The sequence below is a fragment of the Drosophila eugracilis genome, unplaced genomic scaffold, assembly GCF_018153835.1.
Source record: "Drosophila eugracilis isolate 14026-0451.02 unplaced genomic scaffold, ASM1815383v1 contig_1765, whole genome shotgun sequence".
Taxonomy (NCBI): domain Eukaryota; kingdom Metazoa; phylum Arthropoda; class Insecta; order Diptera; family Drosophilidae; genus Drosophila; species Drosophila eugracilis.
In genome coordinates, this window is record NW_024572605.1 from 4,693,786 (window position 1) to 4,712,128 (window position 18,343).

Consider the following 18,343-nt stretch of genomic DNA (forward strand, 5'->3'; position numbering starts at 1 on the left):
TCGCTGGCATACGTGCAAATCCGAATGGCGGGAGAGCATTTTAATTGAATTAAAACCGCTCGGAGTGGATTGCCCCTGGTTGTTTAATGCGTAAGTGTACTTGAACAAGCACACCATGAAAATACAAGAATATCCGCTCCGGTTTTGGTTGGAGAGGCTTCAAGGATACTACATACAAATTGTGTTCACATCAGCTCCGGAATCTGGGATAAAAGTAAGCAAAAATGTTTTATTAAAGAAAAATGCCATTTTTATTTTAAAATTTTAATATGCATAAAGTGATGTTATATAAAATTTAATTGTTTTGGGTTTTAGTAAGTTTTTTACAATTTTGAATTATTTTAACTTTAATTAACTCGCCTGACTAATTGTAAGCCTTTTTAAAAATGCCACATTGTGGCTGGCAATCTAAATTAGCCAGAGGCTGAAGTACCAGCAAATTATTTTAAAAATTCAGAAAGAAGTTGCCTTGTAAAAATGAAGTAAAACAAAGGCAACTGCCATTAGTAATTCATGAGCAGCTGGCTGAGATGCGAACTTGGTTATCAAGGAAGTGACAAACAGCAAAGCTTCTTTTACATTATATATTTTAGGAATGTTTTTAACTTACTAATATAATAATATATATTTCTGGTCGTTGTCATTAATGACTACACTAACAATATATTATAAAAGTAATAAGTATAAATAAATATAAATCATTAAAAAATGTGCTCATTAGAAGTTTAATATGTCGACTCTTTACCGTACTTATAAGTACAGATATTAATGAAAGATATTGATCCAGTTTGACAATCTCAGAACCGTCATCGATTCATTCTTTTTTACACTCGTATTTATTTTTTTTGCAATTTTACGACACTTTGCGCTTTAGTGGAATATCCAATAAAAGAAAGCGAGATGGCGAGAGCGGGAAAAGGCCCAGGCCGCGGTTATTTAATCTAGCAAATATGCGATAAAACACTGACAGATTACCAGTTGGTCGGAGCAATTGCGTCCTTATCGCCTCCTCAATCGCTACATGGCCGGCAATTGTTATTAGCAAATTGAGTTTGGCCCACTCAAACGCTATCGAAATGCCACGGTGGGCACATCTTGGCCTGGCAGCTCTCCTTCTCGTTTCCATCGCCCAGTTGGATGGCGCGGACATCGATTGGTGGGAGAATGCCTCGCTCTACCAGATATATCCGCGTTCCTTCCAGGACAGTGATGGCGATGGTATCGGGGACCTGAAAGGCATCACTTCAAGACTGGGCTATCTCAAGGAAATCGGCATCACGGCCACCTGGCTATCGCCCATTTTCACCTCGCCCATGTCGGATTTCGGTTACGACATCTCCAACTTCTACGACATCGATCCGATTTTCGGTAATCTCGAGGATTTCGATGCTCTGATAGTGGAAGCCAAATCTTTGGGCGTTAAGATCATCCTGGACTTTGTACCCAACCACTCGAGCGATGAGAACGAGTGGTTTGAAAAGTCCGTGAATCGTGAGGAGGGCTACGATGATTTCTATGTGTGGGATGATGGAAAGCTGAATGAGGAAACCGGTGAGAGGGAACCGCCATCAAATTGGATCAGTGTGTTCAGCGGACCCATGTGGACGTGGAACGATAAGCGCCAGCAATACTTTTTGCACCAGTTCCAGGTGAAGCAACCGGATCTCAATTTCACCAATCCAATGGTCAGGGAGCACATGCTTGACGTGTTGAAATTTTGGCTGGATCGTGGAGTTGATGGATTCAGGATCGATGCTGTCCCTCACATCTACGAGTACCGTAATGCTGATGGTTCCTATCCGGATGAACCTATTAGTGGCTGGGGCAGTGATCCAAATGCCTACGACTATCACGATCATATTTACACCAAGGATCAACCGGCTACGGTGGATCTGATGTACGAGTGGAGGGCCTTTTTGGATAACTATCAGGCGGAGAATGGAGGTGATTCAAGGGTTCTGCTGGCCGAAGCCTATTCCTCCGTGGAAACACTAAGTGCTTACTTCGGCAACAGCACTCATCAGGGAACCCAGCTGCCCATGAACTTCCAGCTGATGTATCTCAGTGGATACTCCACAGCCAAGGATGTTGTAGGATCGATCGACTACTGGATGAACACCATGTGGACGGAGCACCAAACGGCCAACTGGGTGGTTGGTAATCACGACACCAACCGCGTGGCCGATCGCATGGGAGCTCATAAGGTGGATTTGTTGAATGTGATAGTGAATGCCCTGCCGGGTGCTTCGGTGACCTACTACGGCGAGGAGATCGGCATGTCAAATGTGGATGTGGAGTGTACCGGTGACTCTTGCGAGGATCGGGATGGAGAGCGTACACCAATGCAGTGGACAGCTGGAAAGAATGCCGACTTCTCTGAAGGAGACAGTACTTGGTTACCTCTCAGTCCCGAATATCAAAGGTATAATGTGCAGACGGAGCGGGGAGTTTCGAGATCCTCCTTGAACATCTTCAAGGGACTACAGGCACTCAAGAGCAGTGCCGCCTTCCTGGCATTTAAGGAGGAAGGAGGTTTTTCCTATGAGGCTGTCACGGAACAGGTTTTGCAGATTATTCGGTAGGTAACTCCAAAACTTTTCAATTAGCTTTATTAATTATCTTATTATATTGCCATTCCAGCACCAACAAGTACAGCGAGGAGTATCGAATCCTAGTCAACATGGGCAACAATTTGGAGGTCTGGCCTAGCCTCAAAAACCTACGAGTACGTCCTGGTCACTGCCTACTCCAACCACTACGCAGGGTAAGTTTCTAAGACCTATTGCACATTTGAATTTCTAACTAATTAACTTGAAATTACAGGCAAAAAGTGAATCTGTCGCAGAGAATCATTCTCATGCCCTACGAAGCAGTCGTCTTACGATGGTCAGCGTAACTTTACACTGATTAATTTGTTATTTCAAAAAAAATAAATTCCTTGTTTATTTCCTGTTTATCAATATCGATAGCTATTGGGGTCCCCCATAAAGATAAGCCCTCTTTTTGTCAGCTTTTCAACGCATGGGTTCTTAGTAATATATTAATATGAACTTAGAGTGCCAATTAGCGCCATTTCGATTGCAAGACCACCCACTTAAAGATATACGCATTTGAACCTAGCAGAATTACCTAACGTACTCACTACGGATTATTCTGGGAATAAACGTGAGCGATGGTAATCACCCACAACTCAATTCTTCCTTAATTGCCCAATAAATTAAATGACCATTTTTCAAAACTTTCAGTGGTTCGTTTTCTAATCAGTGCCTTATAAAACTTTGTGTGGGGCTATCGCTAAGATAAGCCATCTGTTGAGTAATCCTACCCCCATGAGGAAGTAATGAGTTGAAAATTTCCTTTGATTATTCTTTATTAAAGACCTATAAAATAAGTTTAGACTGTGCTCAGCACAACGGCCTCCTTGGGCATCAGCAGCACAGAGTTGGCAAAGGTAAGATCGCTAAAAAAGGTAAAGAAAATTGGTTTAGTTTATGGTTATGAAGGGCTTGTGGTTGGTACTTACTTCTTGCGACGTGAGCTCTTATCGTTGACCACCACATACTGCAGTTGAGTAGAGATGGAGGTGAAAACAGAGTCCAAGTTGATCGACTCGACATCATCGTTGATGTTGATGACGGTGATGTAGGACTTCTCGCCAGCCAGAGAGCTGTGGAATACCAATTTTATAAGATTTTTAAGTTTAAGAACAAGGCTTCGTTAATCTTACCGCTTGAAGGCCAGCACATTAGGACCAATGGCGGTGACCGTGACATCGCCCTGCTTCAAGGTGGGTTCATCTCGCAGAGCACGCAGCTGCTTGTAGACATTCAAGTGGCTCAGGGCGATTCCACGCTCCTTCTTAATATTCACCAACTTGTAGTTATCGGCTACCGGCAGCCAGGTGACAGAGGCATTGGAGAAGCCAGCGTTTTGCTCGTCGCTCCATTGGAAGGGAGTGCGCACAGGATCGCGGGTGAGTCGTTCGAACTCCTGCTCGTTGGACTGGCAGGCTTGTGGGTCCACGGTGTCCTCCCAGCTGATCCAAACGTCAGTCATGCCCATCTCCTCACCCTGGTAGGTCACACTCACGCCGGGCAGACCCATGACGATCATATTGGCGGCATCAATGCGATCGGCCCCCAAACGGGAACCAATGCGACTCTGGTCGTGGTTGCCGAAAACCCAGTTGGCCACCTGTCCCTCGGGCATGTTGTCCAGCCAGTTGTGTATCAATTCCGAGTAGTGGTAGGCGTCGGAACTGTAGCTGATCTTGGACAGCAGCTCGAAGTTGAAGGGGATCTGGGAGCCCAGGTGGGTTCCATTTCCATAGTACAACATCAGGGTTTCCAGCGGAGAGTAGGCCTCGGTGAGCAGGACACGATCATCACCACCCAATTCGGCATCAATCTCCTCAATCACATCGCGGAAGGCGTAGACCAGTTCCAAAGTCTCGGGCTGATCGGTGGTGTAGATGTGCTGCAAGTAGGTGTAATCCTCGGGATCGCTGACTGCCTCGTTGCGGGGCTCATCGGGCCAGTTTCCATCAGCATCAGCTTCAACCTCGAAAACATGGGGCACAGCATCGATACGGAAGCCATAGGCTCCCTTTCGCAGCCAGAAACGCAGGACATCCTTCATGGCCTCAACGACAGCCGGATTACGGTAGTTAAGATCGGGTTGCTTAGCATGGAACTGGTGAAGGTAGTAAGCCTGACGCTGCTCGTTCCAAGTCCACATTGAGCCACGGAACACGCCAATCCAGTTGGTGGGTGGCTGACGGATGCCGTTGACCACCTTGCCGGTGTGCCAAACGTAAAAGTCCTTGTACTCTGCCTCGCCGGCAGCCGAACGGATGAACCAGTCGCACTCGTCACTCGTGTGGTTGGGCACAAAGTCCAAGATGATCTTAATGCCCAGCTCCTTTCCGCGAGCCACCAGTGCTTCGAAATCCTCCATGGTACCGAACAGGGGATCGATGTTCTTGAGATCAGCCACATCATAGCCAAAATCAGCCATGGGCGAGGTGAAGATAGGAGACAGCCAGGTGGCAGTTACGCCTATTTCCTTCAAGTAGGCCAATTGTTCGGTAATACCTGATAAGAAAGCATTGATGAGAAGTTTTCTATGTTTTTCCATTTATCAAAACTTACCAATGAGATCACCTACACCATTGCCATCACTATCCTTGAAAGATCTGGGGTAGATCTGGTAGAACTGACCCGTTTTCCACCAGCCAACTTCCGCCAGGGAAGGCAGCGCCAAAGCCAAAAGGCAAGAGAGAACCAGCAACTTGAACATGGCTCCCACTAAATCGATCGTTTGCCAATGACCAGAGGGATTATACGGTGCCTCTATTTATGCACCTTTACCCGGCTGATAAGGTAGCGATAAACCCGCCATATAGCAAACTATTTCTGATTAGCTCCATGGAGCTGGCAGATTTACAATCCCACCACAATTCGAATGGGTTCTAATGATATGGAGCTTGTGGAATTTATTGTAGTCCATTTCGGCCTGGCTCACGCCCGAAGATCATGAGACAGATTGGCAGGCAAATGAATACTAACTGCATATGGCCATATCTTATCGTCCAATGGGGCTCTTGGCTTTCGCAGGGGGGAGTAATTTATTGGATCACTTCTATTGGGTCTTTAAGCCAATAAAAGTGAAAGATTGGGGGGTTCAAGGTTGTGATAAGGAAATGATTCAACAACCAGAACTTTATGAGTGTAGGTCATTGGTGGACAACACCAAGACAGATTTTTCCAAGTCTGTAGATTATGCTTTTTTGTTTAGGTTGGCAAGTCTAAGAAAACTAAATTTGTATGAAAATCTTATCGCATACTTATACTTCTATTACTTAATGGAATAAATTATTAGTTCACTTACGTTATAGAATGTGTAGTACTCTAGTTCTTGGTGGGAATAACCAGGCAGTACTAAGGATTAGGTTGATCAGAGATAACAAACTTGATCTTAAGCATTGAAATCAGTAAATCTTGGTTATATTATCTCTTTGATCATTTCTTTATTTTCCAGTACCAAATCACTTCTTTTAACTCAAACAACATGAGTATCTTCCACTCTGAAGCCAAAGGTCTCACCATATATTTTCCCCAGGTGGTCATACGGGCTTTCGCTCCAAAGAATCAGAAACGATTAGATTATCGGCGTATATAAGAAACCGATTTCAATCGCAACACTTACAGTTAGCAATGGCAACTTGGACTAGCCTATTCTTGCTGTTGGGTCTTGGCCTTCTAGCCGTCGATGTCGCGGCACCCTGGTGGAAGACCGCTTCCTTCTACCAGATCTATCCACGATCCTTCAAAGACACTGACGGCGATGGAGTCGGCGACTTGAATGGAGTAACCGAGAAGTTGGAGTATCTGAAGGAGATCGGAGTGACTGCCACCTGGCTGTCGCCGTTCCTCAAGTCACCAATGGCCGACTTTGGCTATGATATTTCCGATTTCAAGGAGGTCGATCCACTTTTTGGAACGATGGAGGACTTCGAGGTGATGGTTGCCCGCTCCAAGGAGCTGGGCGTCAAGATCATCCTCGACTTTGTGCCCAACCATTCCAGCGATGAGTGTGATTGGTTTATTCGATCGGCTGCCGGCGAGGAGGAGTACAAGGATTACTATATCTGGCATCCGGGTTTCCTGAATGACGATGGAGCTCGTAGCCCGCCCACCAACTGGGTGAGCGTGTTCCGTGGAAGCGCCTGGGAATGGCACGAAGGTCGCCAGGAGTACTATCTTCATCAGTTCCACAAGAAGCAGCCCGACTTTAACTTCCGTAACCCCGTTGTGCGCGAGGAAATGAACAACGTACTGCGTTTTTGGCTGGAGAAGGGTGTTGATGGATTCCGTGTGGATGCTATTTACCATGCCTTCGAGATTGAGGCTGATGAGAATGGAAATTATCCCGATGAGCCCCGCAATGATTGGACCGACGATCCAGATGAGTACGGATACACCCATAAGATCTATACTGTTGACCAGCCGGAAACCCCTCACCTGGTGTAAGTTTAGATGGATGGATGCCCGGAAATTTTATTAATCTTCATTTATTTTCAGCTACGAATGGCGTCAAATTCTCCAGCAGTTCCAGGCCGACAATGGCGGCGATGAGCGGTGAGTTGTTCTTTAAGGAAATAATAGTCTATAGATTAAAAAGCAATCCACTCATTATTTAGCATTTTAATGGTGGAGACGTGGTCCCCAATTGAGATCGTAATGGATTATTATGGCAATGCGACCGCCGATGGTGCCCAGATACCGTTCAACTTCCAGCTGATAAGCAATCTGTACTACGATTCCGATGCCTATCACTACGAGTACCTGATTAACAACTGGCTTAATCTGATGCCCGAGGGCAAGAGCGCCAACTGGGTGGTAAGTTTCGTGGGGATCAGCAATTAGCAATTAGCTAATGATTAGTGCTGGGAAATTATTGAATATTGGTTTTTACAAGAGCCATATAATACCATTCGATTTATGACCACACAGATTGGCAACCACGACAAGAACCGCGTTGGCTCTCGGTTCGGAGCCGATCGTGTTGACCTCTTTAACATCTTGCTTCTCACTCTGCCCGGCTGCAGTATCACCTACAACGGCGAAGAGCTGGGCATGCTTGATGGTTATGTCTCTTGGGCGGATACCGTGGATCCACAGGCCTGCAATGGCTATGAGTCCAACTACATGGACAACTCCCGTGATCCGGCACGAACTCCCATGCACTGGTCGGATGAAACTCTGGCTGGTTTCACAACTGGCAATACCACCTGGCTGCCTGTTGCTTCGGATTATCCCCAGAGGAACGTGAAAACTGAGCGTGGAGTTTCCTTGAGCCACCTGAACGTGTTTAAGCGGCTGCAGCAGCTACGCCAAGAGCCCAGCATCCAGGAGGGTTCCTCCGAGATCAAGGCTGTTAGCAACTACGTCCTGGCAGTAAAGCGGTACGAGTATAAAAAGTTTCAGCTTGGTTTTTTTAATCATTAAATTTTATTTAAATCTTCTTTTGCAGCCACTTGAGCGGGGACTACGTCTACATCTCGCTGTTCAACATCTTCGACTCCATTGAGAATGTTAACCTATCTAATGTCTTCGGCAACCTGCCCGCCAAGTTCCAGTATGCTTTGGTGACCGAGAAGTCCATTAAGAAGGTCGGCGACCAGTTGTCCACCAGCAGCGTGACCCTCATGCCCCACGAGGCCATTGTTCTGCGTTCTACAACCACGGCTTAGGTTATTTCAATGGGGTGATGATTGTACAATTGATTAGCACTATGAATCACTTTTTATAAATTTGAGGATATAAATGCTTTCGATAACATTTTTTTTCCAGCATTATTTTTTTCTTAGATTTAAATGTGGATATGAATTGAAATTTAAGATTGTTAGGAGAGAATGAGTACATGTTTTCGATATTGGAGCTACAAATTGGCCTTGAAATATAAAACCTCTGTTCAATTTGTCGAACCCTTTTTAAGAAATATGTATATATACGAACGTGTATTATACATATTTTTTTAAGTGTTTTTTATTAGTGTATGTTTTGTGGTAAACTGTTAAATGTCAATAATCCCGTAATTTGACTTATATTTTCCACACCTCTCTCTATTGATAGTCTCTACCCTCTCCCCAGAACTCGGGAGATAACTGTCAACTGCATGATGCGCCCGTATTCTCCCATACTCTGCCAAGATCTCTGAAAAGCTCTCTCTTCTGCTCCCAATTCTCTGAGCAGTTTATAAATAAAATAAATGCAGGCATGGGCGTAGAGAAATATATTATAATAATAATAAGGTGCGGTTAGGGAAGACAAACAAGTAATTTGCTGGGTATTAAAAGAATGCCCAAAAAAGCTTAAAAAATATTTTAGAACGTAGTTTTTTGTTCGTCATTCTTGTAAACCTAAGTACCCTTAAGAAATATTTCTAACTAAGCCCGTGGATTTTTCTCACCCACTCTCTAAAATTGTTATACGAGTATTGCGAAAGACCTCGCATAATTCTGTTTTGCATTCGATCGTCAGTCGCATAATTGGCTTTGCTAAGAGAAGACCTTCTATAGGCAGACCGGCCAACTGCGGAGAAGGAAGCCAAAATGATTAAACACCGACTTTCTGTATTGTTTGTAATAACTCTCCAGTTTATTTCCCTAAGCTGGAGCCAACCCTTTCCCCATTACTTTGCTGATTTCGAAGACAACGAAGATCAGTCCAACGAACTCAAGTGGTGGCAGGCGGGCGCCTTCTATCAAATCTATCCAAGGTCATTTAAAGACAGCAACGGCGATGGCGTGGGAGATTTAAACGGTGAGAAGATCAGTTCAATATATAGGTTAAAATATTTACTTATTTTACACACATATCAGGCGTTGCGGAACAACTACCCTACCTCAAGGAGCTGGGCATCACAGCGACTTGGCTATCGCCCATCTTTACCTCGCCCATGGCGGACTTTGGTTACGACATAGCCAACTTCACTGAGATTGCACCGATCTTTGGAACTATGGCAGACTTTGAGCATCTGATGGAAGTCGCGAAAAAACTAGATATCAAGATTATCTTAGACTTTGTGCCCAACCATTCGAGTGACGAGTGCGAGTGGTTCCGACGTTCGGCAGAAAGGGATCCGGAGTTCAAGGACTTTTACGTATGGCATCCTGGTCGCATGGTGAACGGAAACCGCCAGCCACCCTCTAATTGGATCAGTGTTTTCCGGGGAAGTGCCTGGGAATGGCACGAGATTCGTCAGGAGTACTACCTCCATCAGTTCGTGAAGAAGCAACCGGATTTGAACTACCGTAACCCTAAAGTTCGGGAGACCATGAATGTGAGTAGGCCTAGCTTAATCTATAAAGTTGTTATATTGACTTTCCATTTTGTCTCAGAATGTCTTAAGGTTCTGGCTAGCCAAGGGAGTGTCCGGTTTTCGCATTGATGCAGTTCCCCATGTCTTCGAGATAGCGCCGGATGCACAGAATCAGTACCGCGATGAGCCGCGTAATGATTGGGACAATGACCCTGAGGACTATGGTTATCTGCAGCACATCTATACCAAAGACCAGCCGGAGACCATTGACCTAGTCTACTCATGGCGAGCGGTATTGGACGCTTTCCAGCGGGATAACGGCGGCGACGATCGCATTTTAATGGCCGAGACCTATTCACCCATCGATATTGTGATGAAGTATTACGGGAATGCGACGACGGAAGGAGCTCAGCTGCCATTCAACTTTCTGCTGATTAGCGATTTGTCCAACTCTTCGAATGCCCATGACTACGAGGGAACGATTCTTAATTGGTTGCAAAACATGCCCAAAGGTCGCACCGCCAACTGGGTGGTATGTAGACCACGAGTTCATAAATATTCCAGGTAAACATGATTTGTATTTCTCCTCCAGTTGGGCAACCACGATCACCCACGAGTGGGCTCCCGGTTGGGCAGGGACCGAGTGGACATGATGAACATGCTCACCGCCACTTTGCCTGGCGCCAGTGTTACCTACCAGGGCGAGGAGTTGGGCATGACCAACGTGTGGATCTCATGGAAGGATACTGTGGATCCCTCGGCCTGCAACACCAATCCGAGTATCTACGAGCGCTACTCTCGAGATCCGGAGCGCACTCCCTTCCAGTGGACCGATGCCCAGGATGCTGGATTCAGTAATGCCAGCAAGACGTGGCTCCCCATTGCTCCAGACTACAAGCAGGTCAATGTGGAGCTGGAGCAGCAGAAGCCATTGAGTCACCTGAACGTCTTCAAGCAGACCTGGCAGTTGAGGAAGCAGTCGAAGACCCTTCAACGCGGTGAAACTGAAGTGAAGGCCCTTAGCGACGCAGTGTTGGCCGTGAAACGGTAACAGATAATAGTATTTCAAATGGATTTGATAATAACAATAGATTTTGTTTAGGTATCTGGAACGTGATTCGACCTTTGTGACCCTTCTCAATATTTACGATGGCGTGGAGACCATAAATCTGAGGCAGACTTTCCCTGACTTGCCATCTCAACTAAAAGTTGTGCTGGTCACAGAGCGATCTCAAGTCAAAGTGGGGTAGGTTGTATAGCTTAAGTTTCATATAGGTTACTTTTTAATATCTACCATACTTTCAGTGATCTCATCAACTCCACTTCAGTGCAGTTGCAGCCCAAGGACTCGCTGATCCTGCAGTCAACCTCCTCATATTATAGTTATGCCACCAATGGAGAGTCGCGGTTTCTTCCCATTCTGGGCGTTTATCTCTGGCTAGCTCAAGTGGTGCTCTATCTGAGCAATCGATGAGTTCCCACCCTCTGTTCTAGCTGCTAGTTAATAATCAAAATACTCACAATAAACGCAGTCAAAGCACTTGACAACTTATCAGTGGAAAAATCTCTGGGGTGGTCGTCTATAAAAGCGGGTTCCCGCTACCCAGCTAGTCAGTCAGTCATGGCGTGTTTGAATAGCTTAATCATAGCGATACTTCTCCTGGGTCTGCACTGTGCCCTTGGGAGTGCGGCAGCAGTTGATCTGGACCTTGAAAGGGCCACCACCACCACGGATACCACTCGCGATTGGTGGCAAGTGGCGCAGTTCTATCAGATCTATCCGCGCTCCTACAAAGACTCGAATGGCGATGGTATCGGCGACTTGCAGGGAATCATCTCCAAGTTGGACTACTTAAAGGAGATCGGAGTGACGGCCACCTGGCTTTCGCCAATTTATAGCTCTCCCATGGCGGACTTCGGTTACGATATTTCCGACTTCTTTGATATTCAACCAGAGTACGGTACACTTGCCGACTTCGATGAGCTGATCGTCGAGGCTAAAAAGCGGGACATCAAAATCATCTTGGACTTCGTGCCCAACCATTCGAGTGATGAGAATGTCTGGTTCCAGAAGTCTGTGAAAAGGGAGAAGGGTTACGAAGACTACTACATGTGGCACGATGGTTATGTTAATGCCAGCACTGGTGTAAGGGAACCGCCGTCCAACTGGCTTCAAGCATTCCGTGGCAGTGCCTGGGAGTGGAACGAGGAGCGTCAGCAGTACTATCTCCATCAGTTTGCCGTCAAGCAGCCGGATCTTAACTATCGCAATCCCGCCGTAGTGGCTCAAATGAAACGTGTGCTCACATACTGGTTGGATCGTGGAGTGGCTGGATTCCGCATGGATGCCGTGCCCTGGTGCTTTGAGGTTCTACCCGATGCTGATGGCCGCTATCCCGACGAGCCACTGAGTGGTTACACAGATGATCCGGATGACTCCTCTTACCTGAAACATATTTACACCCAGGATCTGCGTGAAACTGTGGAGATGGTGTTCCAGTGGCGCACTCTGCTGGATGATTACCAGCGCATACACGGCGGTGATACGCGAGTTATCATGGTGGAAACTTATTCCGGCCTGGACTATGTGATGCAGTTCTATGGCAATCGTACTACCAAAGGTGCCCAGATGCCTTTCAACTTTCAGTTTATCATCGGTGGCAATGGGGACAAGAACAACACCGAGCTGAATGCCACTGGTTTCGTGAAGATCATCAACAGCTGGTTGAGTCAGATGCCCGCCGGACAGACAGCTAACTGGGTGGTAAGGGATCTCGAATACATTGTAGTGGTTAAGTATTTTCCTTATCTAATCAATTCCCCTACAGATGGGCAATCATGACCAGCGTCGAGTGGGAAGTCGATATGGTGAGAACCGCATTGATCTGATGAACATGCTGCAGATGTTCTTGCCCGGCGTGAGCATCACCTATCAGGGTGAGGAATTGGGAATGACTGATCTGGACATCAGCTGGGAGGATAGTCGGGATCCAGCGGCCTGCAACTCCAACTCAAACATTTACGAGCAGTTCACCCGTGATCCCGCCAGGACTCCTTTCCAGTGGAGTGATGAGGCCAACGCAGGATTCTCCACCAATGCCACCACTTGGCTTCCAATTAATCCTAATTATGTGACTGTGAATGTCAAGACTGAAAATGCCACGAGTCCCAGTCACTTAAGCCTTTATAAGCAGCTGGTGGAGCTGCGTAAATCCAAGACTCTGCAGTTTGGCGCCACTCGATATGGGAATGTGGGCGACAATGTGGTTGCCATTAGGAGATACCTGAGTGGGGAAACTACTTATGTGCTGGTGGCCAATGTGCTGGACACTACTGTCTCGGGATTAAATGTAGCTAGTGCTGTCTATGCCACTGAAAGCTACAAGATCAAGCTGTTGAATCCGCAGTCCAAGGCCACAGTTGGGTAAGTCTTCACCATGACATGCTTAAATTAAATCCTCGCCTAACTTTTATTTTACTTCCTCCTCATCACAGCGATAGCGTAACATTGAGCAACTTGTCGCTGGAACCATATGCAGCACTGATTTTGGAGTCTGTCTAGAGTTTACATAATCATAATCATAAGTTGGAAAGAAACAATACATACGTATATATAAAGTACATCGATAATGTATCTTGTTATATGGGCGTATAAGTCATTCGGGCGAACGACATTGGAAAACTTTTCAATTTTAAGGTCGCGTGCTGGGCCAACTTATTATAAATTATTAAGGAACTTTGTCCTGGCTCAAGAGTCACAGTCAGTGCGAAACCCGATGGCGGGGGCAAAAGAAATTCCATTAGACGTGATTGATAAGACACACAAATCACGCATACGCAACGTTACTGCCACGCAAAAACCAAAAGGACCACAGAAGGTGTCTCGGAAATGAGTGTGCGTGGGCGTATGGCGTGTGGGTGCGGTGTCCTACTGAATGTTGCTGTCGTACTTGAAAGCCCTAGAGGAAACGACCATGGTTAGCTTTTTAATTTACTCATAAAATATAAAGTGAAATTATGGCGAAAACAACATGGCAGCGCAGCTATTTTTAGTTTACGCTTTAGCAACTTTAAGCTGTTTCTGACCTTAAATCAGGAACTGAAAATAATGGTTATTCAAGATCTTTTTTGTCGTTTATAAATGGAAAACACTGTAGTTCTCGAAACACAAAAATCTGATGTTTATTTGAGTTCCCAACTTTAAGTCCCTTTAAAGTGCTCCATCATCATCCCACACACTCGGGAACACCAGAGTTCATCACCGACAATTGGTCTGTCAGCGGCGGCCTCTTTTGCGGCGTTAGCCTGCACCCTTTGCCACCCAAAAACCGTCAACTGAACCCAAAACATCATTCCGCAAAACATCAGCTACGTGAGAGTCATTCAAATGAGCAAGTGCTCGACCAACCCGTTCGGCGCCAGTTATGAGCCATGTTTGCGGTGCAATTAATGAGCGGCCAGTGATTAAATGAACTTTCAGGCCTCACCTGGCCAACTGGCCAACTGGCACGTGCCAAATCAGAAGCCAGGGGAACTCAGCTCGTTAAGAGCTGACCCGGAATCAAACTCAAATATTATCCGGGGCATTATTAATATGCAAACGTTGTAAGAGCTTCGAATACGTTAACTAAATGTGCAAGGGATGTGCTGAGCTCGGCTCGCTTCCGGCGTTTTTCGGGCTACGAAACCCAGAGTCCTTGCAGATTACAGCGAGCTTAATGCGTTTTAAAAAGTTTTCCAATCGGAAGGGGAGCAAACTTTTGTCCGACCTGCGTAAATCTGCGAAAATCATGAAAATCATCTTAAATGTAATCATTTCGGTGCCTTCGTCAAACATTGTGGCTCAGACTCTTTGGGAAATTAACTTCATTATCTGAACGAAAATGAAATGCACAAAAGGCAGAACGGCTTTTGTCCGACTGGGACGCCACCACCAGACCTCCTCCATCGTCTGGTTGGTTGTCTGTGTCCTGTGGTTTTCATTTTCACAATTTCATACGCAGCTTTTATTTTATTTTCATTTTTTTTTTAAGGTTTCTGGTCACGTGCGTAAGGGTAAAGTGGCCCCAGCCACTCGGAGACCGTGTCTGTGACCTTTTTAATGGGCTGACGGGTCACGCAGCCATTTACACGATTCCATTTTATTCATTTTTGTGGTCCTGCCGCCAGAGACTGCTAATTTTTCAGCGTCAAAGTGAAATCGAACAAATCGAATGGGGATGTGATTATTTAAGGGCGAAGGAAATAATTTGTAAAGACTTCAACAGAACCGATTTATGCATTACATCGAAATTCAATCTCGTTATCGAATCAGGTAATTACTCGACTTCACTGAACATTAACGATTAATTCTCATTCTAGACGGCCCAACGTGTCCGAAACGTATCCATTGCCTCAACCTTTTTCGTTTGCTAACCCAACCCAAGTGGGCTGCAAGAAGAAGTTTTCGTAAGCCTGGAAATCTTTGAAAATCTGGGGCGTATACTTGATACTCGGGTATCGCAAGGCGTGTCTGGCAATTACCATGTGTAAACGCAATTAAATTATTTATAACGCAATTGAAGTTCTACTTTTGAGCTGCCCTGCGAACAGGAAGAGTAAATACTCCAGGGTTGTTTCACAAATTCCCGAGATTGGTAATAAATCTCGCTATGAAAATTCTCCCCCGCTATCTGGGTGAACTCATCAAGCCCCTCTCGAAGGTTTTCTCAACGGTTTCTCGACTTCAAAGGGTCCCGCGATGCTGGGGGCCCGGTCCCAGGCCGAACTTCTTCTCCATTTTATAGGCCTAGTCCCTCCTGGCCGTCGTCTGTATTTACATTGTGTAACACACATTCTTGGGGCTCTCAGGCCCATACACACACACTCACTTACACTTACACCCAGTGTAAAACACCAAATACTTACTTACCGGAGGGGCAGGGAACTTTTGCTTGACTTTAATTTGTGTGTAAACACTTTAAATGGCAAAATCCCGCCTCCGCCGCCGCCGCCGACCGGGAATTAAAAGAGTATGCCGGGCACTTGAGCTTATCTGCCGGGTGGGGTAGTGGTAGGTGAGTGGGCCATGGGAGGTGGGTGATTCAGGATATGTGTGGTGTTTCTGGGCTGGAGTGGTTTGTTTGTCTGGTTTTCACTTATATATTTATTTATGCAAGCCACGGCATATTTGCTTTGAGCCGAAGATAAATACCGATTGAGTGGCCTGAGTCAGTATGTTTCAAGTGCGTCGGATAGGCTACGCCATTTAATCGAATCGGGAAGAACGACTGCTGGTGCTGGTGCTGCTGCTGCTGCCATCCAATACCAACGCCTCGCCGGCTGCCAGACTCAATCCGGTGACCTCGAATAGCGAGCTGAAAAGATGTCCACACAGATGTCAGCGAGATGGTCAACATTGGGACAAGTCCCCTTCCCCATTCTTACCCCTCCGATTTTGCCGACTGCAGGCTGCGTATGAGAAGCGTCAAGTGGGTGGGCAGTGTCTTGTCGAAGTCATATAAATTCACGGTGACACCCTTGCTGGCAAAGTTGGCCACATAAATTATGGATGCAGTGCCGGAGAGGTAACTGTAAAGGTAATGGTTCGGCACGTTCTTGAAGGAATTTCTATAAAATATGGACCTCCAAGTACATAACTCTTAAAAGGGGAACCTAGCTTAGTGCAGTGTCATTCTCTAACTTCTAGAGTTTGACTTTCAGGTGCCCCCGTATATATCTTGTTTTATATGAACTTGACTACGAAGCCATACTCACCGTTTCACTACGAACACATTCTCGCTGATTATTCCATATTTGGTGGATCCATTTTGCAGGGCCAGGGAGGATTTCCTCAGTTCCACCAGCGACTTGTAGATTTTCAGATGCGAACGCGTAGCTGCCTCCTCCGTTTCCACATTCACCGTTTGGTAGTCAGCCGCCAGTGGCAACCAGGTCTTGGATGCAGTAGAGAAACCGGCATTAGTGCCACTTGTCCACTGGAAGGGAGTTCGAGAGGGATCTCGAGTGAACTGCTCATAGATAGATGAGTTGGAGTTGCAGGCCGCAGGATCCTGAGTGTCTTCCCAACTAATCTCGCCATCGGTCATTCCCAGCTCCTCGCCCTGGTAGGTGACACTGGCTCCAGGCAGGACCATAACCAACATATTCATGGCATCAGCATTGGCCGTTCCATATCGACTAGCTGCCCTTCGCTGATCGTGGTTACCTATTACCCAGTTGGCTGTACGTCCGGCAGGCAGGTTGTTTATCCAATTGTCCACGGCTGTCTTGATGGATGCCGCCGAGAAACCGTCGCTGGCCAGAACCGTAATCAGGTTGAAGTTGAAGGGCAGATGGGCCCCATTCACCGAGCGATTTCCGTAAAACTGCATTGTATAGGCAGGTGGGGCATAGGTCTCAATAAGGAGCACCCTCGTATCGCCACCATGGATACGTTGATAGTCATCCATAACCACGCGCCACTGGTACGCCATATCAATCGTTTCTGCTCGGTTCTCGATCAGATCGTTCTTCAGGTACTTGCGATCGTCGACGTCATCCGTCAGTCCACTAACTTCCTCGTCGGCATACTGACCATCTGCATCCGGCTCGATTTCAAAGAGCACGGGAACTGCATCACAACGGAAGCCAGCCACTCCAAGATCCAACCAATAGCGAAGCACCCGCTTCATTTGCTCCACAACCAGCGGATTCCGATAGTTAAGATCTGCCTGTTGCACTGCAAACTGGTGGAGATAGTACTGCTGACGCACGTCGTTCCACTCCCAGGCGCTTCCACGGAAAGCTTGGAGCCAGTTGGATGGAGGTTCCCTCTCCCCAGTGGTGGCATTTACCTTTCCATCGTGCCACACATAGTAATCCTCATAGCCCTTCTCGCGATTCACAGACTTTACAAACCAAGAGTTTTCATCACTTGAATGATTGGGCACGAAATCCAGGATGATCTTCAAGTCCAACTCTTTGGCTCGCGCAATCAGTGCCTTAAAGTCATCAAGAGTTCCATACTCCGGTTGAATGTCAAAGAAGTCGGATATATCATAGCCAAAGTCCACCATAGGTGAGGTGAAAATGGGAGACAGCCAGGCTGCTGTGACCCCCAAATCCTTGAGGTACTCCAGTTTGCTGGTGATGCCATTCAAATCGCCGATACCATCGCCATCAGAATCCATAAAGGAGCGTGGGTAGATCTGATAGAACTGGGCTGTTTCCCACCAGTCCTTTGTGGTTGTAGTTGATGTGGTGGTTTCACATGACCAGCTTGGATGCACCAGGATAACCAGACCACACGCTAGTAGGCCAAAAAGTTCTAACCGTGTTCTCTGCATTTTTATTACTTGATAGCGAAGAGTCAGTGCTGCGGCTTTTATACAATAACATTGAGCATGGATTAGGGTAGCTTAAATGATAACCCCACATTGAGAAGTGTAAGAATTCACCAAAACACTTGAGAGGCCACTTCAGCTGTAAATTTTCCAATAGTGGTGATGAGTATGCTCTACATTAGAACCCGATCAAA

At 46.3% G+C, this 18,343-nt stretch overlaps 6 protein-coding genes across 6 annotated transcripts; 4 read left to right on the forward strand and 2 right to left on the reverse strand.

Annotated features, from left to right (window-relative positions):
* The first annotated feature begins 1,076 nt into the window (after positions 1 to 1,076).
* On the forward strand, positions 1,077 to 2,896 carry LOC108113375 (maltase A2). The gene is given in 4 exon segments (XM_041819921.1): positions 1,077 to 2,578; positions 2,641 to 2,700; positions 2,702 to 2,764; positions 2,824 to 2,896. Coding segments are annotated over 4 exon segments (1,698 nt in total).
* Positions 2,897 to 3,352: 456 nt separating this feature from the next.
* LOC108104444 (maltase A3) lies at positions 3,353 to 5,311 on the reverse strand. Its single transcript, XM_017210505.1, has 4 exons — positions 5,151 to 5,311; positions 3,728 to 5,093; positions 3,524 to 3,667; positions 3,353 to 3,460 (listed from the first exon to the last, which is right to left on the reverse strand). Exons 1-4 carry the CDS (start codon positions 5,296 to 5,298, stop codon positions 3,394 to 3,396), a joined length of 1,725 nt encoding a protein of 574 aa, XP_017065994.1. The 5' UTR covers positions 5,299 to 5,311; the 3' UTR covers positions 3,353 to 3,393.
* A 904-nt stretch (positions 5,312 to 6,215) lies between these two features.
* On the forward strand, positions 6,216 to 8,342 carry LOC108104586 (maltase A3). The gene is made up of 5 exons (XM_017210747.2): positions 6,216 to 7,027; positions 7,083 to 7,139; positions 7,202 to 7,400; positions 7,515 to 7,966; positions 8,035 to 8,342. Exons 1-5 carry the CDS (start codon positions 6,216 to 6,218, stop codon positions 8,252 to 8,254), a joined length of 1,740 nt encoding a protein of 579 aa, XP_017066236.1. The 3' UTR covers positions 8,255 to 8,342.
* Positions 8,343 to 9,058: 716 nt separating this feature from the next.
* LOC108104585 (maltase A3) lies at positions 9,059 to 11,370 on the forward strand. The gene is made up of 6 exons (XM_017210746.2): positions 9,059 to 9,326; positions 9,386 to 9,846; positions 9,905 to 10,357; positions 10,418 to 10,872; positions 10,928 to 11,071; positions 11,131 to 11,370. Exons 1-6 carry the CDS (start codon positions 9,116 to 9,118, stop codon positions 11,297 to 11,299), a joined length of 1,893 nt encoding a protein of 630 aa, XP_017066235.1. The 5' UTR covers positions 9,059 to 9,115; the 3' UTR covers positions 11,300 to 11,370.
* Positions 11,371 to 11,446: 76 nt separating this feature from the next.
* On the forward strand, positions 11,447 to 13,446 carry LOC108104610 (maltase A3). Its single transcript, XM_017210784.2, has 3 exons — positions 11,447 to 12,589; positions 12,654 to 13,249; positions 13,321 to 13,446. The coding sequence occupies exons 1-3, from the start codon at positions 11,447 to 11,449 to the stop codon at positions 13,385 to 13,387; spliced, it is 1,806 nt and encodes a 601-aa protein (XP_017066273.1). The 3' UTR covers positions 13,388 to 13,446.
* Positions 13,447 to 15,955: 2,509 nt separating this feature from the next.
* On the reverse strand, positions 15,956 to 18,155 carry LOC108104546 (maltase A1). Its single transcript, XM_017210687.1, has 3 exons — positions 16,582 to 18,155; positions 16,252 to 16,395; positions 15,956 to 16,181 (listed from the first exon to the last, which is right to left on the reverse strand). Exons 1-3 carry the CDS (start codon positions 18,150 to 18,152, stop codon positions 16,073 to 16,075), a joined length of 1,824 nt encoding a protein of 607 aa, XP_017066176.1. The 5' UTR covers positions 18,153 to 18,155; the 3' UTR covers positions 15,956 to 16,072.
* Positions 18,156 to 18,343: the final 188 nt, after the last annotated feature.

Excerpts from the sequence above, each read along its gene's own strand:
- LOC108104586 (XM_017210747.2), top strand. The coding sequence starts at position 6,216 with ATGGCAACTTGGACTAGCCTATTCTTGCTGTTGGGTCTTGGCCTTCTA. Across the intron at positions 7,028-7,082 it reads CCGGAAACCCCTCACCTGGT|CTACGAATGGCGTCAAATTC; the intron begins GTAAGTTTAGAT and ends ATTTATTTTCAG. Across the intron at positions 7,401-7,514 it reads GCAAGAGCGCCAACTGGGTG|ATTGGCAACCACGACAAGAA; the intron begins GTAAGTTTCGTG and ends ATGACCACACAG.
- LOC108104585 (XM_017210746.2), top strand. The coding sequence starts at position 9,116 with ATGATTAAACACCGACTTTCTGTATTGTTTGTAATAACTCTCCAGTTT. Across the intron at positions 10,873-10,927 it reads GCAGTGTTGGCCGTGAAACG|GTATCTGGAACGTGATTCGA; the intron begins GTAACAGATAAT and ends GATTTTGTTTAG. Across the intron at positions 11,072-11,130 it reads CGATCTCAAGTCAAAGTGGG|TGATCTCATCAACTCCACTT; the intron begins GTAGGTTGTATA and ends CCATACTTTCAG.
- LOC108104444 (XM_017210505.1), bottom strand. The coding sequence starts at position 5,298 with ATGTTCAAGTTGCTGGTTCTCTCTTGCCTTTTGGCTTTGGCGCTGCCT. Across the intron at positions 5,094-5,150 it reads TGGTGTAGGTGATCTCATTG|GTATTACCGAACAATTGGCC; the intron begins GTAAGTTTTGAT and ends CTTTCTTATCAG. Across the intron at positions 3,668-3,727 it reads AATGTGCTGGCCTTCAAGCG|CTCTCTGGCTGGCGAGAAGT; the intron begins GTAAGATTAACG and ends GGTATTCCACAG.
- LOC108104546 (XM_017210687.1), bottom strand. The coding sequence starts at position 18,152 with ATGCAGAGAACACGGTTAGAACTTTTTGGCCTACTAGCGTGTGGTCTG. Across the intron at positions 16,396-16,581 it reads AATGTGTTCGTAGTGAAACG|TTACCTCTCCGGCACTGCAT; the intron begins GTGAGTATGGCT and ends TTACCTTTACAG. Across the intron at positions 16,182-16,251 it reads CAGTCGGCAAAATCGGAGGG|CTCGCTATTCGAGGTCACCG; the intron begins GTAAGAATGGGG and ends ACATCTTTTCAG.
- LOC108104610 (XM_017210784.2), top strand. The coding sequence starts at position 11,447 with ATGGCGTGTTTGAATAGCTTAATCATAGCGATACTTCTCCTGGGTCTG. Across the intron at positions 12,590-12,653 it reads GACAGACAGCTAACTGGGTG|ATGGGCAATCATGACCAGCG; the intron begins GTAAGGGATCTC and ends ATTCCCCTACAG. Across the intron at positions 13,250-13,320 it reads CAGTCCAAGGCCACAGTTGG|CGATAGCGTAACATTGAGCA; the intron begins GTAAGTCTTCAC and ends TCCTCATCACAG.